The sequence below is a fragment of the Geotrypetes seraphini genome, chromosome 10, assembly GCF_902459505.1.
Source record: "Geotrypetes seraphini chromosome 10, aGeoSer1.1, whole genome shotgun sequence".
Taxonomy (NCBI): Eukaryota; Metazoa; Chordata; class Amphibia; order Gymnophiona; family Dermophiidae; genus Geotrypetes; species Geotrypetes seraphini.
In genome coordinates this window covers 17,050,086-17,077,989 of record NC_047093.1, presented here as the reverse complement: position 1 = coordinate 17,077,989, position 27,904 = coordinate 17,050,086, and the positions used below count along the sequence as shown (strand labels likewise).

Sequence of the window (27,904 nt, the reverse complement as noted above, 5' to 3'; positions counted from 1 at the left end):
TTCATTTCCAGGCAGTATAGAAACAGTCGCATACTGTGAAAAACTCAGTGGTGGGATCTTGGTATATTTTTCCCAGTATTACCAAAAATTGCCAGGTAAAAATAGTTTTTGCAAATGCTATCTAAAAAATATATAAAGCTAATTAAAAACGCACATATAAGTGAAAAACCTATTTTAACCCGAACCTAGAACCAGTACTGCGTTTGTGATTCTGCAAAGTATCTATTTAGAGTCATTTTTTAAAATTTATATAAATAAGTTAATCGGAGCGAGATCACTTGATTTCAGGCTCCACACTGGGAAATGCATTAAGGGTCTGGTGTAAACAAGGTGTAGGTTTCATCAAAAGGCTGAAGACAGGACAAAAAGGTGCTGCTACTCCTTCTGTGATTCTTGCTGGAGCCATCAGACTGCAATAATTCATTGCATCCCAGTTCACGAGAGACTATGTTCATTTGACACCTGGTGTCTAATAATCCTGACTCTAAAGAGTTCATTGTAGCTCTTCATTCCTATTGGTTTCCTTCTGTTTCTATAGTATGTTAGATTCTCCATTAACGTATCACATATCTTTAAAATTGGAGAACAATTTTGAGAATGAAGAGTATATAAGAACATAAGAATTTGCCATACTTGGTCAGACCAATGGACCACCTAGCCATGTATCTTGCTTCCAACCGTGGCCAATCCAAGCCACAAATACCTGGCAGAATCCCAAGGAGTAGCGAGATTAATCCAAACAGTAGCAATTGACGTTGAAATGGTGAACCTTCAAACAGGAGTGGTCCTGCGGTTGACCATACTAATGTTAACCCCTTCTGTAATTTCTTTCTGGAAGCAGTTGTGGACCTGCAGAAAGCTGGCTTCCTGTTCTGGATCGTAACTCGCTGCAGGCATCACTTTCAAGGGTTCCCTAGAGAGAGTGTACATGGAGAGCTCACTCATGGGTATAGAACTGCCGAGTTTCATGCCAATGGATGAGATATCCCTAGAGGGGGAAGGTTCTGTGGATTGAGAGCTAGACCGCGACCTCCTCCTCCTGTACCTATAACTTGGCATTCGGGCATAAGGAGAGGAAGAGGACAAAGTCTTCAGGAACTCCCTCTTTGACTTGAATCTCAATTCTTTATTTTTCTCAATGTAAATGTTTACTGCAAGGACACCTATGGTCTCTGCCACAATGAATGACAGTGCGCCAAAATAAAATGACCATCCGTAGCTGTATTGATTCTTTTTGTCTTCATCCTTCTTGTCACTTGGGTCCCCTGTGTTGCTGGATATGTAGACAATAATTCCTATGATGTTACTCAGTCCTTGAAAAAAAGAAAAAAGAAAAGGTTGGCTTTATAATTCTCAAGGGCTCATGGAACACGTTAGAATATAAATGCAACACAAACATTACTCAGGTACCTTGAACTATCGCTGGAAAGATGTGAGCTAAATACAAAAATAAATAAAAATAAATGTTTTCACTAATGAGAGCATTCTATTAACTATCTATAAAAATGTGGAAGATGTACGGTATCTCTACGCCTGCAAAACAAATTTCCCCTGAGCGTACACTTTATTTTTAAGAGGATGATTCACTCTTATGCTAAGCCATCAAATTGATCAAGATCTCTTGCTTCCTGGAATGAATATGTAGGAGACAGATTTGCATACAATGGATCTAGCTAGGTAGTCTTTATCCCCCGCTATTCTATAAAACTTGCATATCCGGTTTTATTCTTAGCATGCAAAGTTGTGCGCACACGTTATAGCGTAGTGCAGTGGTTCCCAAACCTGTCCTGGGGGACCCCCAGCCAGTCAGGTTTTCAAGACATCCCTAATGAATATGCATGAGAGAGATTTGCATACCTGTCACTTCCATTATATGCAAATCTCTCTCATGCATATTCATTAGGGATATCTTGAAAACCTGACTGGCTGGGGGTCCCCCAGGACAGGTTTGGGAACCACTGGTATAGTGTCAGTTGGCGCATGTAACTTAATTAGCTGTTAATTGGCATTAAAGATTGGCTATAATTGCTGTTTAGCACTAATTAACGGTGATGCGTCAATACATTTTTGCGCCTGTCTAGGTAGAGTGGCCTAGTGGTTAGTGCTGCAGCCTGCAAACGCTACAGCTTCTTGTGACTCTGGGCAAAACACTCAACCCTCCACTGCCCCAAGTACAAAATATGTAAACCGCTTTGATTGTAACTACAGAAAGGTGGTATATCAAGTTCATCCTCTTTCCCTACAGATGGGTGTGAACAATTTATAGTAGCCATTAACCTAGTGCAGGGGTCGGCAACCTGCGGCTATTCTGCCATGTGGATCCCTAGGTCCTGATCTTTTAAGCTCCCTCCCAACTCTACAGTTCACCCCCCCCCCCCGCCCCTGGGCCTTCTGAGGTACCTGGTGGTCTAGCGGGGGTCTTTGTGGCAAGAGCACAGCCCTCTCACTCCTGCCTCCTCGTGGCTGGCTTCTAAAATGGCTGCCACGACCTCTCATGGCAGCTCACAGTACTACAGGAAATGCCATGAGCAGGTGTGAAAGGTCAGGGCAGCCACGTGGAGGCAAGAGCGAAAGGGCCACCCTCCTGCCACAAAGACCCCCCACAGGTACCTTGGTAGGCCTGGGGGGAGGGGGATACTGGGGTTGGGAGAGAGATTAAAGGGTCGGGGACTAGAGAAGGGAGAGAACCTTGGCTATGGTTTGAGGGGAGGAGGACAAGGGAGGGAGGGAAGAGAGGTGCAGAGACCTGCGAGGGGTTGGAGGGAAGAAAGAGAGGAGAGAAGCTAGACCTTGGGGAGGGAAGAGAGAGTGAGAGACCTGGAATATCTCAAACTCCCTTTTCTACCTGGTGTGGCTCTTTGTAAATCTTGGGTCGAATTTTTAGAATAAATTGGCTCTTTGCTTTAAAAAGATTGCCGATCCCTGACCTAGGAACAGTAACATAGTAGATAGTGGCAGATAAAGACCCGAATGGTCCATCCAGTCTGTAGCAATTGCCGATATAGAATGTTCTGTCGTTCTATTCTGGCACCTTAACTTCGGTAAGGTATCAAAATACTAGGCGCTAAGCTGGTATTTTATAACGGCACAGTTACACACCAAATTGGTTATGTAAGTGCATGTTTGTAAGTGCACAGTTATAATGCCCAACGTCAGGGTCCAATCGCGCTGTGCATAAACAGCGTGGTGCCCGTTTGCGGCAGTTGACCATTTAAAAGCAAGTATTCGATAAATTGCGTGCAGGGATAGAGTGCTGCTGACATGCCCATGTCCCTCCCGTGTTAACACCCCTTTGCAGTTGTGCACAAGAGAAATTAGGCTCCCAGTTCAGAGCAGGGACATAAGTCTAGTTACACTCATAATAAAAATTAGCGCTTGTTAGGTCCAGTTATTGGTTCTCTTCTTTAATCAGGTGTCAATTTAGCACTGATTAGCTAATTGTTATACCTCAAAACTGATTCTAAACTAATTTTGTTTTTTTCTATACCGCCACAATCATGCGACTTCCAGACGGTTTACAGTGAAGAGAGCTGGACAATCAGCGAATTACAGAATACAATTAGTAAAAGATACACATATTTCTCAAAGTTATCAGCATGGTGTTGATAGTTTTAGAATGGTATCTGATTAGGAGATAAATCTGTCGAACAGTGCTGTCTTAATTTCTTTCCGAAATGCGCCGTAGTTCAACCTGGTTCTGTTGATGTATTTGCCTAGCCAGGTCTGCTGTTTACAAGCTTGAAACTTAAAGGTTCTGTCCAGAAAGGACTTGTATTTGCAATCAGAGATCCTTGGATACCTGGGTGTTCAATTATGTGCTAAACTTTTAAGTACCATTTCTAGAATTTGGGGTTTCTCTTAGATAACCCCAGTCCTTGTGTCTGACGCTAACAATCTGGATATGTGGAGTGTCTTCAAAGTGCCAGCATTGATGCCCAGAATTAGTGGCATAGTAAGGGTGGACTGTTCTGGGGGTCGGCACCCCTCCTCTTCTCTGCCCCCATTCCTTCTCGTCCTAACCTGTCGCGTGTGCGCCTTCGCTTCCCCCCACCTTATCTATCTCTTCACCGGCACGAGCAGCAACTCCAACCTGCTGCGCGCGCGCCAGTGTCGGCTCTCCATCTGACGTCACTTCTGGGTCCGGCGTCTAGGAAGTGATGTCAGAGAGATAGCCGATGCGAGCAGCGAGTTGACAATGTTAAAAGAAGTACAGGGTAGGGAAAGGGTGCATGCGGCGGGGAGGGGGGGAGGGGGGAAGGAGCTGGGATGGAAAAGAGGGGTACCGATGCCCTGGGTGCCTCTCACCCTCGCTTTGCCACTGCTACAACTGGTGCAGAATAGCCAGCTGCAGTTACCCTCTTAGTCCAATCAAAGAAAGCAGAGTACACCTGGTCTTCAAACCCACTTTATTGGCAACCAAATATAAAATCTATATGAACAATCATCTGTAGCAGATCATAGACACACGTAGAAGATCCTGGACGCGACATGGGCTGTCATGCAGGCTATTTAGCTGAAACACAGCCCATGCCGAGTCCATGATCTGCTACGGATGATTGTTCATATAGATTTTATATTTGGTTGCCAACAATGTGGGTTTGAAGACCAGGCAAACTCTGATCTCTTCTATTGGACCCTGTGGTTGGTTCTGCAGAGGTTATCGTCTCCTCCTTTGGTTGGCGGTCACTCTCTTACTCCCATGGGCTCTGTTTTGTTTTGCCAAATCTGCCTGTTACCGGTGTTTGCAATAGGCACTTGCGCCTCTATAACTGAACAATTGATAGCAAACTCTTGTTATAGTTCTACATTTGTTCAGATTGGTCAAGACAATGGACAACAACGAATAATGACGTGCCTCGCTTAGTATACATTTAGCTCATTAATGCATCTTAAAAGTCTAGTGTGAGTGCATTAGCCTGCTAATTACTGGGTGTGCAATAAACCTGCCCATGTAAGGAGATTAAAAATCCATGTGTGGAACCAAAAGAGTGCCTGAAAATCATGGAGGAAGGGAATCAAATGGCAAAACTTTTGACCTTGCGCATCCTACAGATCACATAGTTAAAGCGTAATGGGCTCAGTTCAATAGAGGTCACTAAAAGCGCCCATACACTGGGCACTAAGTGAGTATTCTACAATGGCAGATTTGGGTGATAGTAATAGCGTAAATTTACGGTTATACGCCGAATATGAGGCACAACCACTTACGTGGTTTCTATGGCTGGCGTAAATTGTGGCATGTACACATGGTGGTTGTACGCGTCAATGTTGCCATTCTATAAAGTGCAAGCGAAAATAGTCTGAACACCCCGACATGCCCGTGCCCCTCCCGCTTTAATGCCCCCCCGGTTGCGTTTGCACATGAAACGTTAGGTGTGTTTATAGAGTAGGGGCTTATGTCTTACGCCAATTGTCGGTCGTTATCAACAATTGGTAAATCATGTTGCATGAGTAACAGGTCCCTATTCTCTGACAGCGCTCCTGACTTTGAGGTGCCAGTTGTAGAATTTGGGGAATATACATTGGCAAGGAATGATGCCCGTTTTGTTCATGACCACGATCGTCTATGCTTGCCCTATTTCTCAAGCACGGGTTGGGATTTTCCACCTCGGCTCAAAGTTAGTTGGGTACACGAGTCATTTCTCGGCACTTGGGACACAATCCTAAGTTGTACCTGAGGCAATGAACGATGAACCCTGGCTTCCTTGTTCTTTAAGCATTAGGGGTTACAAATTCATATTTAAACCCAATTGATTGGGTATAGCCAGGGAGAGGACAGAATCGTTGGATACAACTATGGAGAAAAGACTTGGCCTCCCCTTTTTGCTTTAGATCAAATGTTGAAAACATAGAAACATAGAAAAAGACGGCTGATAAGGGCCATAGCCCATCAGGTCTGCCCACTCTACTGACCCACCCCCAAGTCTACTTTGCTAGAGATCCCACTCCTAATGACCAATCTCCTTAACTTAACCTCCTAAGGCATCCCATTTGCTCTTAAAATCTAGCACGCTGTTGGCCTCGATTACCTGCACCGGGAGCTCATTCCAAGGATCAACCACTCTCTCGGTGAAGAAATACTTCCTGGTGTCGCCATGAAATCTCCCGCCCCTGAGTTTGAGCGGATGCCCTCTTGTGGCCGAGGGTCCCTTGAGAAAGAGAATCTCCTCTTCCATCTTGACACGGCCGGTGATATGTTTAAATGTCTCGATCATGTCTCCTCTCTCCCTACGTTCTTCGAGAGAGTAGAGCCGCAAATTTTTCAGCCTCTCTTCGTACGAGAGGTCCTTGAGCCCCGAGACCATCCCGGTGGCCATCCTGCTATTTCCCTGATTGCACCGTTACAAAAGAGAGCAACTAGGGAACTGATCTCTGCCTCAGTTCTGAATACATAAAATGGCATTGCTTTATTCACCACAAAGAAACAGGAGATATCAACCTTCCCAAAATAGGAAAGCAAAGAAAACAGCTAAGGAGACCTGGGGTGCTCAATGCTTTATTGCATGTAGACATGCTCGTGTTTCGGCTGAAAAGGCCTGCCTCAGGAGTCTGTATAGAAATCAGAAAGATATCGAGAAGTATCTCAAGAAATCATTCCCTGTAGAAATTATGTGTCATTATTTTCTTGTGCAAAGAGTCAATAACTGGAGGAATGAAAATGAAGTCATATATTGCTTTAAAAGTAGGGTTGCCAGATTTTCCTAGACCCGCCCCCCAGGCACGTCCAGTTCTGCCCATTCCCGCCCTTTAACACTAATTCCGCCTCCAGTCCCGCCCTAGCCTCGTCCTCTGCTGCCTGATCTTGTCAGGCAGGGAAAACGTCTGCGCATGCACGTAATATCATCGCGTGGCATCTGCCTAACGCAATTTGAGGGGGCTTTTCAGAACCCAAAACGCCGGGATTTGAAAAGCCGTCCGGAACCCCGGACGTGGCCTCAAAAAGGACATGTCTGGGGAAATCCAGACGTTTTATAGCTGGCGTGTTCGGCAGTGTGAAACGCGTTCCCCTATTTACGATACGTGTTCACTGCTGTTCAGATAAAAATTCAAAGTTTTAAAACTGGTACAACAAGGCGCTTATGACATTCTGCCAAATTATTTGGCAAAATGCCTAACTCTATGTACTCCGCCAAGGACGCTGAGGCCACAGAATCGTTGGTTGTTAGACACAACAAAGGGGAATATTTTACAATATGTATGGACCAAAAATTCATGGTTTTCTATAGCTGGACCTTTTATGTGGAATGCGTTGACTGGTACCGTAACGGTTTTGTAAAAATCTAATGCAATTTAGAAAGCTGCTTAAGACCCATCTGTTTGTACGGGCTTTTTATAAGCTAATATCCTGCTTTATTAAGTTAACATTCTATCTTCTATTGGCCTGGTGGTCCTCCAGGACAGGGTTGGGAACCAATGTCTTAATGCATTCTGCTTCATTTTTTCAATCAAGTTCCTTATATTCAACTTGATGTATTTGATCTGTTCTATGTATTACTTCTTTCCCTGCCAGGCCGGTATTTTCTGCATTAAATGCTTTCTGTCTTTATCTGTTTTTAAATCCATTATTCTAATTTGTATTTTATCTGTATCCCATGTATTAGCTCACCTTGTTGTGAACCGCCTAGAACTTTTCCAGAATAAAATTATTATTATCCTTTGAGATTCTGTATGGAATGTTGCTACTCTCTGAGATTCTGGAATCTTGCTATTCTTTGAGATTCTGTATGGAATGTTGCTACTCTGGGATTCTAGAATCTTGTTACTCTCTGGGATTCTGGAATCTTGCTATTCTTTGAGATTCTGTATGGAATGTTGCTACTCTTTGGGGTTCTAGAATCTTGTTACTCTCCAGGATTCCAGAATCTTGCTATTCTTTTTGATTCTGAATGGAATGTTGCTACTCTTTGGGATTCTAGAATCTTGTTACTCTCTGGGATTCCGGAATCTTGATAGGCTGGTATCTTAATGCATTCTGCTTCATTTTTTCAATCAAGTTCCTTATATTCAACTTGATGTATTTGATCTGTTCTATGTATTACTTCTTTCCCTGCCATGCTGGTATTTTCTGCATTAAATGCTTTCTGTCTTTATCTGTTTTTAAGTCCATTATTCTAATTTGTATTTTATCTGTATCCCCTGTATTAGCTCACCTTGTTGTAAACCTCCTAGAACTTTTTCGGGATGGCGGTATATAAGAATAAAATTATTATTATTATTATCTTCTGAATGTCATCTTCTTTTACAGATTTAGATCTGTTTTGCTTTATTGTGAAGCAATGATAATACAGTACTCCCCTGATATTCACGGGAGTTCCGTTCCAGGAACCCCCGCGAATCTTGAAAAAACCGCGAATATGGTTTTTCATGGGGGAGCCTGAAGAGGGCGGCAGGAGAGCAGCCGGAGCGCCGCGAGTGCAGGAAATCACTCGTGGTACGCTCCGACCGCCTCTTCCTGCACTAAGTCGGGCCTTATCCAACCAGGAGCTGCGTGTCATAGCAGCTCCTGATTGGATAAGGACCGACTTAGTGCAGGAAGAGGCGGTCGGAGCATACCGCCAGTGATATTCTGCACTTGCGGCGCTCCGGCTGCTCTCTCCTGCTGCCCTCTCTTTGTCGGCGGTTCGCGGTCGTAAAATACCGCGAATGACCGGGACCGCGAACCGCTGACTGCGAACGACCGGGGGAACACTGTAGATGAATGGCTGAGAGGTAATCTATAGGTTCATATAATCTTATGATTTTTACTGACGTATATGACTTTTTAAGATGTTCAAACCTGAATTGTGTACGTGATATCGTGAGCCACCTTGGGCAAAGGCGGATTAGAAATGTTTTAAATAAATAAACATCAGTGAACACATATACAGACTTCTGAGGCAGGCCTTTTCGGTTGAAACCAAGCGTGTCGAGTCTCAGCATTGGGCACCCAGGGGTCACCTCTGCTCTTTCCTTTCCGTTGTTTTGTTCACTCCTTTCCCCGGTTGATTTTCACCCTGTGCTCAAGTGATTTGACAATGCTCTTAATCCAAGCTTTTGAGTCACCAAATGCCTGTCATTTGTCCTTGGTGGTAAAAGATCCATCCACTTTCATGGTCTATATCTTCGTAGTAAGTCGTGCTTTGGTAATTGTTTGGTAACAATGAGTACTTATGCAGATGGTTTTTGAGAACAAAAAGTCTTAAAAACATATTCAAATGAGCTATGTTCCGTTCTCCGTACAGCTGGAAAAACAGTTGTCGGACTGACATAAGGAACTTACACAGTGGAATACTTTGCTTATACAGATTTGAAATCTACGTGCAGGGCTGGCTCTCACCCTATGGCCAGGTGGGGCACTGGTTCAGGATGCCAAAATCACAGTCTGTCATCTTTCCCTTTTTCTCCTCTCCCTCCTGCAAGAGAGATGGTGGACCCAAGATTTAGGATTTTGGAACCTTTTATTACAAGGAAGAGGATTTTTATGGGAGAGAAAAGGGGGTGGCTGGTGCAAAGGCTGGCTCAGGGTGCCACAGCCCCTGAAGCTAGCCCTGATACATGTGTTGAAGGGATTGAAAGTTTAGAGTTGCCAGATTTTCCTTCCCCCAGGCCCACCTAGTTACACCCACCCCCTAATCCCGCCCCCAAGCCTGCCCTAGCCCCGCCCCCACTGCCTGCTCTTGTCGGGCAGGAAGGAAGTCCGCGCATGCGCAGACTTCCTCCCTGCCTGTCACCGCTTTTCAAAACCCGGACAAAGTGGCAGGTTTTGAAAAGCTGTTTGGACTTATGTACCCTAGTAGAAGGACTCACTTGGGGTGACTGAGAACTGACATGTGCGAATGCTTTCTCTGGGAAGTGTGTTTGACACGGTGACAAAATTCATCACCGTTCCTGTCCCTGCGGATAACCGTGGGAAATAATCCCATGTCATTTTTTCGTGTCTATTTCAACCTCAGTCCTTCTACATCAGCATTCTTCAAAGCGAAGCTTGCGGGTCAGTGGTTATGGCCATTCATACTCTGATTCTTATGTGAGCCAAGGATAATGAAGCCATTGTGACATCACTGATGTGATTGGCTCTTAGGCACTGGTGGAATGAGGCATTATGACATCACAATATCTGCTCTGGATACCAGAGACTGTCATTCTGTAGTGTCTGTTTCAACCTCGGTCCTTCTACACCAGCATTCTTCAGAGCAAAGCTTGCGGGTCAGTGGTTGTGGCCATTCATACTCTGATTCTTCCCTCTTTCCTTAAAGAATGACATGAAGATGGATTCCCGTGGTTATCCGCTGGGACGGGGACAGTGATGAATTTTGTCACCGGGTCATTCTCTAGTCTAAGATTTAAATGTGTAATTTGCATGATGTCTGGTAACCATGTAACGGAGAGAGTTATTTCTGTTCCATGAGGTCACAGGAACAGGGCGTCTCCTCCCTTTGGGTTTCCACTGTTAACCCATTCCCAGAAGAGACAGTCTGGGCCCCCTCCTATGGGCTGTCTTGCTAGACTGGAAATCTGTACAGAGGACTGGGGCTTGCGAGCGCAAACTGTCAGACAGGGCCCTGTGCTTTTGCTGCCTTCATGCTTTGGATAAGTGAGGGGAGGGGACGGTAGTACACTTCTCCCTCGGTATTCGCGGGGGATATGGGCAGAGCCGGACCGCGAATGGAGAAAAACTGCAAATATCTTCTTGTCCAGCTCTGACCTACCCCCGCCTCCCTCCTGCTTTCCCCCCGGCATCCCGGCCTTACCTGGTGGTCTAGCAGGCTTTCGGGGCAGGAGCGATCTTCCTATGCTCCTGCCCCGTGCAGATTGCTAATAGGAAATGACTGCCGTGAGTTCCCGTAGTCTCTTGAGACTACGGCGGGAGCTCACGGCAGCCATTTCCTATTGGCGATCTACACGGGGCAGGAGCGTAGGAAGATCACTCCTGCCCCGAAAGCCTGCTAGACCACCAGGTAAGGCCGGGATGCCAGGAGAGAGGCGGGAATGTGATAAAATATGAGCTTCCTCCCCCCCCAAAAATCGTGAATTTGTGAAACCACAAGTGTGGAAACCACGAATGGTGAGGGGGAAGTGTAGATGTTTTCCTATTTTTGTTTTCATCATTATCTGGGGGGTCATGTGAATTTCTAAGATTTAAGATAGAATCATGTCTGGTAAAAAAAGAAAAAAAACACCCCATTTGATAACCACTGTGTTGGGTTACTGAAGATTCGTATTGTGCAAACAACAATCCAAGTCACTTCTTGCCAAAGAAGCCTCTTAGCTAGCATTAATATTAGGGATGGTTGATTATTTCTTTATTCAGATCAGGGCAGGTGTTGGAATCACTGGGGCCCAATGTTCCTGTAAAATCTGCTTTGATTTTAGCTAAGGGCAGTGCTGCAGTAAATCTCAGCTGAAGTCGTGGTGCAGGGCAGGCGGCAGGTCCCCTGGGAGTCCCTCAGAGTCTGCTGTGGCTCACTGGTAGAGCTGCTGCCTCTGCACCCCGAGGTTGTGAGATCAAATCCCGGTGCTGTTCCTCGTGACCCCGGACAAAGCAACAAAAAGGCAGTATACAAGTCCCCATTCCCTTTCCCTTTCATCAAGCCCAGTATCCTGTTTCCAGCAGTGGCCAACCCAGGTCCCAAGTACCAGACAGAAACCCAAAGAGTAGCAACATTCCAGAGCTGAGATTGTGACATCACAATGCCTCATTCCACCAATGCCTAAGAGCCAACCTCAGCAGTGATGTCACAATGGCTTCATTGTCTTATACTTGGCTCATGCTGCTCTGGGACAGACCAAAGGTGTGGCTCACTGGTAGAGGTTGTGAGATCAAATCCTGGTGCTGTTCCTCGTGACCCCGGGCAAGTCACTTAATCATCCAGTGCCAAAGCAACAAAAAGGCAGTATATAAGTCCCCTTTCCCTTTCATCAAGCCCAGTATCCTGTTTCCAACAGTGGCCAACCCAGGTCCCAAGTACCTGGTGGAAATCCAATGAGTAGCAACATTCCAGAGCTGAGATTGTGATGTCATAATGCCTCATTCTACCAATAGCAGCCAACTTCATCAGTGATGTCACAGTGGCTGGATTGTCCTATAATTGGCTCACATAAGAACATAAGAATAGCCATACTGGGACAAACCAAAGGGGTGGCTCACTGGTAGAGCTGCTGTCTCTGCACCCAGAGGATGTGAGATCAAATCCCAGTGCTGCTGCTTGTGACCCTGGGCAAGTCACTTAATCCTCCAGTGCCCACCACTTTGAATGTTAGCTTTGAAGTGCCAAAGCAACAAAAACCAGTATAGAAGTCCCCATTTCCTTTCCCTTCCTCTGAACAATTTCATGTTTCAGCATTCCTGATGGGAAGAATGCAGGCTCTGGACACCCATACATCCTACAGGTAGCATTGCTGGCACTGAAGACAGAAAGCAGGCAGTGCCAGGCAAGAGTGATGCAACACATCACCAAGTTCTGTCTTGTTCCTGTCCTGCCTACTTCAAGTTTTATTAGGATTTTATTAGGATTTTATATACCGCCTATCAAGGTTATCTAAGCGGTTTTTACAATCAGGTACTCAAGCATTTTCCCCTGTCTGTCCCGGTGGGCTCACAATCTATCTAACGTACCTGGGGCTATGGAGGATTAAGTGACATGCCCAGGGTCACAAGGAGCAGCGCGGGGTTTGAACCCACAACCCCAGGGTGCTGAGGCTGTAGATCCAACCACTGCGCCACACACTCCAGATGCCAGGACATATCCTCGGACATCTCCGCGGACATATCCTCGGAGATTAGAGAAACTGGGCCTCTTCTCCCTTGAAAAGAGAAGAAGGAGAGGGGACATGATCGAAACATTCGAGATACTGAAGGGATAGACTTAGTAGATAAAGACAGGTTGTTCACCCTCTCCAGGGTAGGGAGAACGAGAGGGCACTCTCTAAGGTTGAAGTTGGATAGATTCCGTACAAACTTAAGGAAGTTCTTCTTCACCCAGAGAATGGTGGAAAACTGGAACGCTCTTCCAGAGTCTGTTGTAGGGGGAAACACCCTCCAGGGACTCAAAGAGAGGGAAACACCCTCCAGGGATTCAAGACAAAGTTAGACAAGTTCCTGCTGAACTGGAACGTAAGCAGGTAGGGCTGGTCTCAGTTAGGGCGCTGGTCTTTGACCTAAGGGCTACCGCAGGAGCGGAATGCTGGGCACGATGGACCACGGGTCTGACCCCGCAGCGGCAATTCTTATGTTTTTGAGAACATGTCCGGGTAAATCCAGAGGTCTGGTAACCCCAGTCCTGGGACTGTATGCTTTTGATCTGTATAAGAGCAGCAGAACCTTATGTACAGTGGGATGGGAGGTTGACGTCGGGACTTGATTTATTTTGTCTCTGCCAATATTTTAAAAAACTTGTCAAAAATATGTTGACATCATATGATTGAGTGTCCCAAACTGTGGGTTCCCAACAAAAGCTCTGACTCGCAGAGAGGACATACGTTTCATGAATGTTCATTGTGGAAAAACCGAATGGTGCGCGGCCCTTGTCATCTAGGGTCTCGCACTGTCTACAGCCAGACTCTTTGGAAACAGGGGCTTGCGTTTCTAGCTAGTTCACATTCCTGACAGAAGCCATTTCTCCCCCCCCCCTCCCTTTACCTGCAGCTACGAACAGAATCCCCGCACTGAGAATGATGTTGCTTTTGCTGCTGTAAATCCTCCCAGCTCCAACACAGAGGCCTCCGAGCAGCAGTAATATTGTACTAAGGATGGGAAACACGCTGGAGGCTCGAACGATACCTGCAAATGAAGGAAATAAAACAGACCATAATTAGTTCAGGGTGGCTTGTGCATTTTCTCCCACAAACTCCACTGGGGTGGGGAAGAGTAGTGAACTTCCCTGTGCTCTGAAGGGGCCAGACTGGGGTTACCAGCCGTCTGGATTTCCTCGGACATGTCCGGATGGCTTTTCAAAACCCGGCCCAACGAGAGCAGGCAGCGGGGGTGGGGCCAGGGTGGGACAGGGCGGGGATGGGTGAACTGGGCGGGCCTGGGGGGTGGGTCTAGGGGGGGGTCTGGATTTTCCAAATGGAAAATCTAGTAACCCTCCAAATGGCTCCAGAAAAAGGAGGATGGATTGAAACCTCCAGGTTTTAATTCCATTGAAAGCAATGGAAGTAAAACCCGGATATCGCAATCCATTCTATGTTAAGCTTATAACACTAATGCTCTATGACCTCACAATGCAGGTGTAAGCGTATTTGCCGCAGAAAACAACTCTGCTTCATCAACAGCTCAGCTGGGGGCAAGAGAACACATTAGACTTGGGAAACAACTCTTTTGAATACTGAGAATTGGCAACTGGAATGAATTTTGACAAGCTCTTCTGTTCTCAATAGGGTTCATCTACCATGTTCTTACACAATAACCTTATTTGAAATAGTGTGTCCAGTGGCGTCGTTCATTTTTAGAAGTTGAAAGGTTTCTGTCATGTTATATTTTACAGTACAGATGAAGCAAGATCAAGAGTGTTGAAAACTGGGAAGTTAGTCGATTGACTTCCTAGCAAGTAAGAGATCTGGGACTAACATGAAAAGATTGTTACAGAGGGGTCTTTCATGTTCTCTGCTCTTAACATTTTTAATTTTATTTTTACAATGTTCAAACACTTAAGCAGAAAGGTGGGGGTGTGGATGAGGGGAAATCGGAGACGGGGGAGGAGGATACCTGGAGGAACCCAGAGCGTGACGAGGGTTTGTGTAGGAAGCCCAGTTGAGCTATGGAGTAGAGAATGACCCAGGGACAAATTTGTCCCTGTCCCCGCAGGAACTCAATTTCCCCGTCCCCGCGAGTTTGGTCGCTGTCCCTGTCCTTCTTGTAAGCTCTGCCTTAACCATACAAGCCTCGAACGCTTATGATTTTAAGGTGTTTGAGGCTTGTGCAGATGAGGACACAGCTTGCAGGAATAGGGCGGGGATGGGAAAATAAAAATTTGTCCCTGCGTCATTCTCTACTTGAGAGAACAGTAGACAAAATTGAATAAATAAATAGTGTGAAAAGTTTCAGCCTCTGATCGTCAGAGCAGGTGTTGTGATGTCACAATGCCTCATTCCACCAATAAGAGCCAACCTCATCGGTGATGTCACAATGGCTGGATTGTCCTACACTTTATTACATTTTGATTTCTAAAGTGGTGCAGTCAGGAGTGCCAAGTATGTGAAGCCTTTTGTGTACAAGTCATTGGGTCCCCTTACCCTGGCCATGATGTTATGTGAGAGTGACCGGGGGCAGGTATTTAAATCAAGCTTTCTCGCAGATTGAGAAAGGAGCTTTCCAATCATTATAAACAGTACATAAATGTTCAATAAAGATAAAGAAACCTAGTTGTAGTTGTGGAGGGCCAGTCGTAAAGGGCCTTCATGTGTGCAATTCATCATCCCTCCCCCAGCTGTTATGCCAGGTTGTGGCAACTAGATGTGATTATTTAAAGCAACTCTTTGCAAAGCTGTAGGTGCATGACTGAAGGGGCATAACCAAAGAGAAAACTCCCCTTTGGTGCTCCTTCACCGCCTACTGGAGGAATATAATAAGAAAAACGATGATTAAGAACCAACTGATCCCCGGGGATACCAGGAGGATCTATTCCGGCTTGATAGACGAGCTTGTCTAGAAGATATTGGGTACACTGCTTAGTATTTCCAGCCCTTCAAGTCCCAACTCGCTCAGTCTTCCAGTAGCTTTCTTAAACGGACTTTGCCACGCCCACCATTAGTTTTTTCATGGAGTCCTGGCAGAGTTCTTTCAAGAAGCCCATCTGAATCTGCGTCTGACCCTCAATGTCTTCAGTTCCTCAGATACTGTACTGAGTAAGGACTATGCGCAAGAGAAACTTGTATGGGCCACCGTACCCAGGTTGGGCACCAGGATTTACATCAGAGTTCAACAGACATAAATCTGGCACCCAAAGGTAGGGTATGGGAATATTGGGCTGGTTAACCGGTGTTTGATCACCCATTGGGAAGGAGACACGAAATCTAGGAAGGCAAAGAGGGGAAGGGCACAGGCTCCAGGAGATAAGGTAAGGGGTAGGGGAGGGGGGCAGGGTGTAGGAGGTGAAAGGGAACAACTTTAAATCTGACTTTCTTGCCGATGGTGAGAAGCATGATAGGACAAGGTAGTTTTGGGAAGAGGGCAGGCTGGGACAGCATTTAAAAGAACAGCTCCTGGGGGACACCGGTCTTTTCCCCTTTCCATCAGAGGCAGATCGTCACACGCCCACCTACCCTAGCTGGCATGAAGGCAGTAATAACGGGGTTCAGAGGGGTTATAAGTTGCACCATCCCTGAGTTACAAGGTTATGTGCTTATCGGGCGATGAGCGATAATCGTGTCTTAAAGCTTGCTGAGCAGTATCTTGAGGGTCAGGTGACCCAAAACAGCATAGAGATCCATGCCAATCTCAGGCCCTAGATGTCGTGGTGGGGCCCAGGGAAGGTCAGATGCACTGTGTAGTTTCTTTTTGTAGTTCGAGGGGGGTGGTGAGGGGGGGGAGGGGGAGGAGTATTGTTTGTGCTCAATATACAAAGCTGGAGCCTGGTTTTACACCCACCAAGAAAGTGTCTGTCTGGTCAAGAATTAAATCTGACATCAAATGAGTATTACGAAGGGGTAAATGGGGGAGGGGGTGGCAGCAGGGCCAATCCAGATCCACTGCTGATATTTTCTGATGACCATTTTTAGAATCCAGCCCTATTTGTCTATCCAGGCTTTGAAAACTGTTGTCGTTTCTCTTATTTTAATTACTCCCTTGGTAGGAAATTAAGCATCTGCTTCTGTACCTTACTCAGATTTTCTTAGGAGTACAAAGGCTTAGTTAAGTTTGAAGAATGGGAATTTAAGTCTATTGAGCTTTTGTTGGTTTGCTTCATTAGCTTATGGTTTAATTGTGCCAATGCTCGGTGCTGGACTGGTGAAGGGCCTTGAGCATCTGTGCATGCTCAAGACTTGCTGGACTTCCTTCGAGAATCCCGGAGAGGGCGGGAACCAGAAGGTCTTGAGCATGCACAGACGCTCAAGGTCCTTCAGCCCAGCACAGAGCTTTGGCTTCCGGAGCATAAGAACATAAGAAGTTGCCTCCGCTGAGGCAGACCAGAGGTCCATCTCGCCCAGCGGTCCGCTCCCGCAGCGGCCCATCAGGCCCATTGCCTGAGCAGTGGTCCCAGACTATCCCTATAACCTACCTCTACTCCTATCTGTACCCCTCAATTCCTTTATCCTCTAGGAACCTATCCAAACCTTCTTTGAAGCCTTGTAACGTGCTCCGGCCTATCACAGCCTCTCGAAGCGCGTTCCATGTATCCACCACCCTCTGGGTGAAAAAGAACTTCCTGGCGTTTGTTCTAAACCTGTCCCCTTTTAATTTCTCCGAGTGCCCCCTTGTACTTGTGGTTCCCCATAATCTAAAAAATCTGTCCCTGTCTACCTTTTCTATACCCTTCAGGATCTTGAAGGTTTCTATCATGTCTCCTCTAAGTCTCCGCTTTTCCAGGGAGAACAGCCCCAGCTTCTTCAGTCTGTCAGTATATGAGAGGTTTTCCATACCCCTTATCAGTTTCGTTGCTCTTCTCTGGACCCCCTCAAGCACTGCCATGTCCTTCTTCAGGTACGGCGACCAGTACTGGACACAGTATTCCAGATGCGGGCGCACCATTGCACGATACAGTGGCAGGATGACCTCCTTCGTCCTGGTCGTGATACCCTTCTTAATGATACCCAACATCGGGACTGTAAGTGCGATGTCGGTCTGGAACAGGGGGTAGTGGGTAGTGGAGGACAGGAGTGCCGGTCAACAAGGGGAGGGAAGATAGGAGTGCCAGTCATCAGGGGAAGGGTAATAGCAGTGCTGGTTATCGGGGAGTGGAGGAGCAGATAGCAATGGTTATCAGTGAGGATAGCAGTGCTGGTCATGGGAAGAGGGTGGAGGATAGCAGTGCCGGGCATCTGAAGGGGTGGAAAATAGTATTATTGGTCGTCGGGTGGGGAGGGGAGGAAAAAAGCACCATCGTCCAAAGGAGGCTCAAACATAAATCAAGAACCCCATTTTTGGGCCATACACTGAGGAGCTGAAAAACCAGGCATGGATCTAAACTATGTTTGTGGCCTTCTCTGGCCATGCACTTAGGGAAAACAAGACCTGGATGTACAGTTTCACTGGTGCATGTCTGATTTTCTGCACCATTTTAGGCAAAAAACACTTTTTGTACTTATAGAAATACTTACGTAAAAGATATTCTGAGCTATCGTGATCATAGTCATTGTCCTCTGGAAAGTGATTGATTCGAAAACAGTTTCCTTTATAAAGACCTAAACATCGGGAGACAGATAATGAAAGGTCAGTGTCCGACAACATACAGGAAAAGAACTGAGCCTGCAATAAGTATCTGTCCATTTCATTTTGGTTTCCTGTACGATGGGTTCAGTAACACTTGTGTGCCCTTTCTGAAAAAATAAAAAATCTGCTCATAAAATCTATTTGCCCAAAGCCCAGTGGCTTCTTTTTTTTTAAGTTCAAAAGTTTTTCTTAGTTTTATACTTAAGTAAACTTTGAATAAACAAGACCTGATATAACCATATCATGCAGAAAGTACAGACAAGAATCATGAAATGAGATAATTTAGCACAAGTACAACAAGCTGATCAAGTCTTCCTTAAGAAGAGAAGCCAACAGATGTTTCACCAAAAGATATTTATAAAAATATTTAAGTAAAAACATGACCTAGACCAGGGATCTCAAAGTCCCTCCTTGAGGGCCGCAATCCAGTCGGGTTTTCAGGATTTCCCCAATGAATATGCATTGGAAGCAGTGCATGCACATAGATCTCATGCATATTCATTGGGGAAATCCTGAAAACCCGACTGGATTCAGCCCTCAAGGAGGGACTTTGGGGAACCCTGATGTATAGGTTACGTCTCTTACATGTTCTATATCAGGGGTGTCCAATGTCGGTCCTCGAGGGCCGCAGTCCAGTCGGGTTTTCAGGATTTCCCCAATGAATATGCATGAGATCTATTTGCATGCACTGCTTTCAATGCATATTCATTGGGGAAATCCTGAAAACTCGACTGGACTGCGGCCCTCGAGGACCGACATTGGACACCCCTGTTCTATATCAAAGATCTCAAAGTCCCTCCTTGAGGGCCGCAATCCAGTTGGGTTTTCAGGATTTCCCCAATGAATATGCATGAGATCTATTTGCATGCACTGCTTTCAATGCATATTCATTGGGGAAATCCTGAAAACCCGACTGGAATACGGCTCTCAAGGACCGGAGTTCCCTACCCCTGCTATAAGGCAGTGTTTCGCAACCCTGTCCTGGAGGACCCCCAGGCCAGTCGGGTTTTCAAGATAGCCCTAATGAATATGCATGACAGAGATTTGCATATAATGGAGATGCCAGGAATGCAGATCTGCTCCATGCATATTCAACAGGGCTATCTTGAAAACCCGACTGGCCTGGGGGTCCTTCAGGACAGGTTTGGGAACCACTGCTGTATAATGTTCCTGGTGCAGGTCCAGGAAGTGACATCAGAGGAAGAGCCGATGCTGGTGCGATCGAAGGTTGGGGGTTGCTGCTTACGCCAGGAATGTTATTGAGGTACGGGGGGGGGGGGGGGAAGTGATACGCGCACATGCGACAACGGGGCGGGGAAGAAGCGGGGTGTCGGAGAGGAGGACGGGTGCATGCGCCCTCACCAAGAAGGTGCCCGGGACAGTTTAGCAGATTTTAGTTTTGAGAATCTGCCCCTTAATCCCCCCCCCTCCCACTGCCCAGCTCAGTGGTCAGTAAAACTCAGTCAAAAGAGCCAAAGATCAGCAGTACAACGATTTAAGATTTCTTTTGAGAGCCAAATTTCTTTTCAAGAACCATCTTTTTAGGAGTCGGTTTAAACTAGCTACTAACATTGAATAAAACCAAATATCATAATAATAATAATCTTATTTATTGACAAAAAAAATCTTTTTCTATCTTTTGTCGTTTCATCTTGTCTTCACTCACTTCATTCTAGCCAGCATCTGTCCTCTCTCTGTCTTCCATGCCCCTTCCATGTCTGCCCTCTCCCTATTCCATACAGCATCTTCCTTCTTTCTATTCTCCTTCCACAAACTGTCTATTTTGTGCCCCTTCTCTTCTTTGTACATGATTTATTTCAGCTCTGCCACCTCTCCATTTTTCTCTGCCACCACCCCCTCCCTTATGCTCTGGCATCTCTCTCTTCTCCTTTCTTTCCCACCCCATGGTCTGGCATCTGTCTCCTTCCCTTCCCTGATTCCCAGGCATATCGCTCCTTTCCTTACATCTCTCCCTCCCCATCCATGCTCTGAAATCTCCTCCTTCCTTTTCCCTTGGTCTGGCATACTTTCCTCCTTCCCTCCATGTCTTGGCATATCTCCCTCCCTCTCTTCCCCCATGCCCTGGCATCTCTTCCTCCCTCCCTGTCTTCCCTCCATGCCCTGGCATCTCTTCCTCCCTCCATTTCTTCCCTCCATGCCCTGGCATCTGTTCCCTCCATCCCCTTCATGATCTGGCATCTCTTCCCTCCCCGACTCAATCGCTCAGCGAGTGATTGAGTTGGGGCAGAGCCCTGACAGTAGTGACAGGAGAAGCAGTCTCCTGTCACTGCTGTCAGGACTTCTGCCGGCTTTTTTTTTTTTTTTAAATGGGCCATTTAAAAAAAAAAAGAAAAGAAAAAAAACCCAGGCAGACCTCTCGGTAACAGTTACTGACAGGTCTACAGCAGTCAGGTTTGACAATAGTCAAACCCGAGGCAAATTAGCTAAACAATTGTTAGCGAATCAATTGCTTGGCTATTTTGCATGGGGTTATTCTAATTTGCAGGGGTGGATCGGATGGGATCATAAACTGGGCCGTTTAGTGAATCGGGTCGGGAAACAAGAACGAACGCAAAACCAGTAAAACTGGTTTTGTGAACATCGTTACAGGATCAGTAAGTTTAGTGAACTCCTTGTTTAATTTCAAGTGCTTTGGAAGAAAACGATAGAGTTGAGGAATTGCTGTTTTAGTTCGGTTTGTGGAAATAAATATTCATATCAATAAAACCACTTTAGTTGGTATGAGATCCACACTTCATTTTCAAGGAATATTTTAAGTCTTCCATTGCCCAATTAGTTTGGGTCTTCCAGCTTTCCTAGTCAGGTCTGGACAGGAGAGTGTTGTAAATTCATGCATAACAAAAATCAAGTGCGCACAAATGAGCTCAAAGTAAAAACCGGAATGGCCCCCTAACTGCTTTCCACTAGGAATCTTGTAAAATATTTCTGTTCTTGGAAGAGCCACAAACGGAACTCTTTAGTGGCTGAGGTATCTAGAGAATGACATGGGGACAAATTTTTCCCCATCTCTACAGGAGATAATTTTACCATCCCGCCCCACAAATTCTTTTCCTGTCCCTGCCCCATTCCTGAAAGTTCTGTCTTCATCTGCATAAGCCTCAAACACTTTAAAATCCTAAGTAGCAACATTCTAGAGCTCAGATTGTGATGTCATAATGCCTCATTCCACCAATGCCTAAGCTCCGTCCTCATCTGCACAAGTCTCAAAACACTTTAATATCATAAGTTGCAACATTCTAGAGCGCAAATTGTGATGTCATAATGCCTCATTCCACCAATGCCTAAGCTCCGTCCTCATCTGCACAAGCCTCAAACACTTTACAATCATATGTGTTCGAGGCTTGTGTGGTTAAGGCAGAGTTTATAGGAATAGGGCAGGAACTGGGACATTAACAAAACTTTCAGGGACGGGATGGGGAAATTGAGTTCCTGCGGGGACGGGTAAAAAATTGTCCCCATGTCATGCTCTACACTGCACCACTCTAGAAATCAAAATGTAGTAAAAGTGAGCCAAGTAAAGGACAATCAAGCCATTGTGACATCACTGATGAGGTTGGCTCTTATTGGTGGAATGAGGTATTATGACGTCACAATACCTGCTCTGGGTATCAGAGGCTGAAACTTTTCACACTATTTATTTATTAAATTTTCTATACTGCTCTCCCGAGTAGAGAATGACACAGGGACAAATTTTTCCCCATCCCCACGGGAACTCATTTTCCCGTCCCATCCCCGCAAGTTCTTTTCCTGTCCCTGCCCCTTTTCTCAGGCTCCGTCCTCATCTGCACAAGCCTCAAATACTTTAAAATCATAAGTGTTCGAGGCTTATGTGGTTAAGGCAGAGCTTACAGGAAAGGGACAGAGATAGCAATAAAGCTCACGGGGATGGGACAGGGACATTGACTTCCTGCAGGGACGGGGAAGTGGATACCTCTAGTCTAGTCATTCTCTAGACTAGAGGTATCCACTGGTTGTACTGTGGAACGTAATAGTTGTTTGCACTACTGTGTTGGATTTAGGGGTTCAGTTTCCAGTACTGTCGATCTAGCACCTCATACATCCTTGTAACCAAAATAAAAACAACAGCAACAAAATCTCTGACATCTTTCCTGTGTTTTGTGATCAATGAGCTCTGGATGCATCCTTTTTTTTTTTTTTTTTTTTTTTTTGCTTTTTTGGTAGGCAATGTATTTTTCATCTAGCTCTGAATAAACTTAGTGTCTTTTCAGTTTTATCTTTCCTTGGAAGTGTCAGATCTAACAGCTTATGTGGTTGTTTTCCTTGACAGTAGCAGAAACAAAGTGGGTCGGAAAAGCAGCTACTCTTTGCTGGAAGAATTCATTCCCCCGTGGAGAGACTTTCTGCTCTTGAATCCTTTCTCTTTCTCTCTGCCTTAAAACCTAAGAAATGTAATTCCATCAATGTGTGACTTCCAGGAGCAGCCGTCCCAACAAACCGATAACGTTGCACTTTTAAAGATGACCCTTGCCTCATCTGAGCATCAGCTGTCAATCGGGCTGTCAGGTCACACTTTATTTGATCTAATTCTTATTAGAGGACTGTAAGTGTTAATTTTGCAGGGATCCTAAATAATGGTTAGAGTTACAGCCTCGGCACCCTGAGGTTGTGGGTTCAAACCCTATGCTGCTCCCTGTGACCTGGGCAAGTCACTTAATCCTCCACTGCCCCGGTGACATTAGATAGATTGTGAGCCCACTGGGACAGATAGGGAAAATGCTTAAAGTGCCTGTATGTAAATTGCTTTGAGTGTACTTGTAAAAAAGGCAGTATACAAGTCCTAGTCCCTTTCCCTGATGTCATAATGCCTCATTCCACCAATAAGAGCCAACTTCATCAGTGATGTCACTTCTGATATTGTATCAGAGGAGAGTGTGGTGCAGTGGTTAGAGCTATAGCCTTGGCACCCTGAGGTGGTGGGTTCAAACCCCATGCTGCTCCTTGTGACCCTGGGCAAGTCACTTAATCCTCCACTGCCCCAGGGACATTAGGTTGTGATCCCACTGGGACAGATAAGGAAAATGCTTAAAGTACCTGTATGTAAACCGCTTTGAGTACGGTTGTAAAAATACAAAAAGGCGGAATACAAGTCCCAACCCCTTTCCCTGATGTCATAATGCCCCATTCCACCAATAAGAGCCAACTTCATCAGTGATGTCACAATGGCTTCATTGTTCTATACTTGGTTCACTTCTGATATTGTATCAGAGGAGAGTGTGGTGCAGTGGTTAGCGCTATAGCCTTGGCACCCTGAGGTGGTGGGTTCAAACCCCATGCTGCTCCTTGTGACCCTGGGCAAGTCACTTAATCCTCCACTGCCCCAGGGACATTAGATTGTGATCCCACTGGGACAGATAAGGAAAATGCTTAAAGTACCTGTATGTAAATTGCTTTGAGTGTACTTGTAAAAAAGGCAGTTTGAGTGCAGAGCTCCTCTCCCTGGACAATCTGCCTGCTTTTAAATATCAGCAGCAGTGGGAGATCAATTGCTTTTACACCTAAGCAGCAACGGGACCAACCCACCAAAAACCCGCAGTCCCGGTCCTGCAAAAATATGAGCTCCACCCTCCCTGCAGTTCGCTTGGAAAATCAACTGCTTTTACACCTAAGCAGCAGCAGGACCAGCCACCACTACCAAGAGCCCTTTGCCCCGATCCAGCCAGGCATGTGAGCTCCTCCCTCTGCAGTCCATTGGAGAGATCAATCTACCTGCTTTTAAATATCAGCAACAGTGGGAAATCAACTGCTTTTACACCTCAGCAGCAGCGGAACTATCCGCAACTACCAAGAGCACACAGACCCGATCCAGCCAAGAGTGTGAGCTCCACCTCCCCCTGCAGTCCACCAGGAAGATCAACTGTTTTTTACACCTAAGCAGCAACAGGACCAGCCACCACTACCGAGAGCACTTTGCCCTGATCCAGCCAAACAAGTAAGCTCTTCCCCCAGCATTCCGTTGGAAAAATCAATATGCTTGCTTTTAAATATTATCAGAAGTAGGAGATCAACTGCTTTTACACCTAAGCAGCACCAAGACCAGCCGCCACTATCGAGAGCTTTTGTCCCAATCCAGCCAGACGTGTATGTTCTTCACCATACAATTTGTTGGAGAGATCAATCTGCCTGCTTTTAAATATCAGCAGCATTGGGAAAACAACTGCTTTTACACCTAAGCAGTAGCGGGTCCATCCGCAACCACCAAGAACCCACAGACCCGAACCTGCCAGGAATGTGAGATCCGCCCCCCCCTACAATTCGATAAGAAGATCAACTGTTTTTACACCTAAGCAGCAATAGGACCAGCCGCCACTACCGGGAACCCTTTGCCACGATCCAGCCAGACATATAAGATCTTCCCCCAGCATTCCATTGGATAGATCAATCTACCTGCTTTTAAATATCAGCAGCAGTAGAAAAACAACTGCTTTTACATACAAGCAGCAGCGAGACCTACCGCAACCACCAAGAGCCCACAGACCCGATCCTGCCAGGAGTGTGAACTCCTCCCCCTGCAGTCCATTGGAGAGATCAATCTGCCTGCTTTTAAATATCAGCAGCAGTGGAGATCAACTGCTTTTACACCTAAGCAGCAACGAGACCAGCCACAACCACCGAGAGCACACAGACCCGATCCTACCAAGAGTGTGAACTCTTCCCCCCATGCAATCCGCTAAGAAGATCGACTGTCGGCTCCGGGCGGCTTTCCCGCAGAGGAGAGAATCCTGCATTCACCGTGGGCCTCATCTGGGGCAGCCTCCTTGGAGCGGGCTGGGGCACGGGTAGTGTGTCTGGGAGGGAATGCATGGATGGGAGAACATCGCAGGGGAGGAGACATAGGCATCCTGGGACTGTCTGCCAAGTCTCTTCCCTGAAGAAGCCCTTTCTGGAAACGTCAATCGCTCCTCCTAAACTTACTTGCTCCACTTCATCACTGACGCTGAAACCGTGGATTGAAGACAAAGTTTTATTTTATTTTTCTTTCCAGCTTATGATTTATCTTTAATCTTATCTATTGTTTTGCCTTTTGTCTTTGTTTTGTTCTATTTCTATCATTTAAATTTCTCCAGAATTCTACTGTTCAACGGCTCCCCCTTCTGCTTCTATTCCTTTCTCTCCTCTCTTCTACCTTCCAAAGTATTTAGATCAATGCTGTCTTGTTAAAATGTTTATTTTATTTTTATTTTTCCTCTAACTCTACTTTTCACTTCTCTATTACCCTCCAGGTACTTTAGTTAGATTGTGAGCCTTCGGGACAGTAAGGGAAATTTTTAAGTACCTTTCTTATTTCTAATCTTAATGTATATTTTCTGTAAACCGCTTAGAACCTAACGGATGTAGCGGTATATAAGAAATAAATTACATTACATTACATTACAAGTCCTAGTCCCTTTCCCTGATGTCATAATGCCTCATTCCACCAATAAGAGCCAACTTCATCAGTGATGTCACAATGGCTTCATTGTTCTATACTTGGCTCACTTCTGATATTGTATCAGAGGAGAGTGTGGTGCCGTGGTTAGAGCTACAGCCTTGGCACCCTGAGGTGGTGGGTTCAAACCCCATGCTGCTCCTTGTGACCTTGGGCAAGTCACTTAATCCTCTACTGCCCCAGGGACATTAGGTTGTGATCCCACTGGGACAGATAAGGAAAATGCTTAAAGTACCTGTATGTAAACCGCTTTGAGTACGGTTGTAAAAATACAAAAAGGTGGAATATAAGTCCCAACCCTGATGTCATAATGCGTGTCAGAAACCCAAATAGTAGCAACGTTCCAGAGCTGAGTTTGTGATGTCATACTTGCCTCATTCCACCAATAAGAGCCAACCTCATCAGTGATGTCACAATGGCTTCATTGTTCTATACTTGGTTCACTTCTGATATTGTATCAGAGGAGAGTGTGGTGCAGTGGTTAGAGCTACAGGTTCAAACCCTGCATTGCTTCCTGTGACCTGGGCAAGTCACTTAATCCTCCACTGCCCCAGGTACATTAGATAGACTGTGAGCCCACCAGGACGGGTAGTAAAATACTTGAGTACCTGATTGTACACAGCTTAATGCACCTTGTCCAAGTGGTATATCACATCCCAATCCCTTTCCCTTTGAGTGAAATTTAAAGTAATAATCAGTGATATTGTATTTTGACAAACAAAATAGGAGGAATTTTAAAATATGCACATAACTCAATATTTTTGCTCAGAATTCCCCTAGGAGGACGTTGTTTTGACTTTCTGCATGAACACATAGGCAGGCTGCCACCTTAAACTAATTACTGCTGGATTTCTTTTCTGGTGGCTCTAGAGCAGAAGCTTTAGCACTAATTGGTTGCCCCTTTGATTCTTCGAGGATAGCAGTGGTTACATCTGTCAGATTGAGATCCTCTGCCCTGCTTCCTAAAGGTCAGTTTATGTGAATGTTAGAGACTAAACATGACACACATGTAGATATTCTAGGACAGGCCTGTCCATTCCCCCTCCCCTCCCCCCCCTCCCCGCCATTTGACTCTGTCCTAATCTTCTCATGTCTTAGCTCTAAACATATTAGCTCTTGACTAGTCAATATATTGATTGAAAATCTGAGCAATAGCACAAGCTTTTTTTTTTCCCAATTGGTACATAGGGCGTGATTTGTTGTCTGAAAAAATTTTGACACAATACAGTTTGTTTTGCAATTTTAACTTGTTTTCCTTCCAGTTTTTTTTTTTTTTTAAACTATATATCGATACTGAATTTAATGTGGAGGGTGACAGATTTAAGTACCCTGGAGACTAAAGCTTTCAGTTGATCCACAGACCATAGAAACATACATAGAAACATAGAAAGATGACGGCAGATAAGGGCTATAGCCCATCAAGTCTGCCCACACTATTTACCCACCCTCTTAAGTCTACTGACCCCCTAAAATATAATTGTAATTATACTGTCACTCTACTGACCAGCTCATTCAAGTCCTAGTGACCCTATCCCTTAGCATGACCTCGTAGGGATCCCACATAGGTATCCCATTTGTTCTTGAAGTCTAGGATGCTGCGTGCCTCGACCACCTGCACTGGAAGCTTGTTCCAATGCTCAATCACTCTCTCCGTGAAGAAGTACTTCCTGGCGTCTCCACGAAACTTCCCTCCCTTGAGTTTGAGTGGATGTCCTCTTGTGGTCGAGGGTCCCTTGAGAAGAAAGATATCATCTTCTTCCACCTCGATACGTCCCGTGATGTACTTAAATGTCTCAATCATGTCTCCCCTCTCCCTACGCTCTTCGAGAGTGTAGAGCTGCAATTTGCTCAGTCTTTCTTCGTACGGGAGACCCTTTAGCCCCGAGACCATCCTGGTAGCCATCCGCTGAACCGATTCAATTCTGAGCACATCCTTACGGTAATGTGGCCTCCAGAATTGCACACAGTATTCCAGATGAGGTCTCACCATGGCTCTGTACAATGGCATCATGACTTCAGGTTTCCTGTTGACGAAGCTTCTCTTGATACAACCTATCATCTGCCGTGCTTTAGATGAAGCCTTCTCC

The 27,904-nt window shown here is 45.7% G+C and overlaps 1 protein-coding gene across 1 annotated transcript in view; it reads right to left on the bottom strand.

Annotated features, from left to right (window-relative positions):
- Nucleotides 1–771: 771 nt before the first annotated feature.
- CACNG4 (calcium voltage-gated channel auxiliary subunit gamma 4) overlaps nucleotides 772–27,904 on the bottom strand; it is an 81,991-nt gene continuing 54,858 nt past the window's right edge. The window contains exons 2-4 of the mRNA XM_033961786.1: nucleotides 18,238–18,321; nucleotides 13,619–13,759; nucleotides 772–1,313 (exon numbers count right to left, since the gene is read on the bottom strand). Coding sequence (XP_033817677.1) covers nucleotides 772–1,313; nucleotides 13,619–13,759; nucleotides 18,238–18,321 — 767 coding nt within the window. The remainder of the gene's footprint in view (nucleotides 1,314–13,618; nucleotides 13,760–18,237; nucleotides 18,322–27,904) is intronic.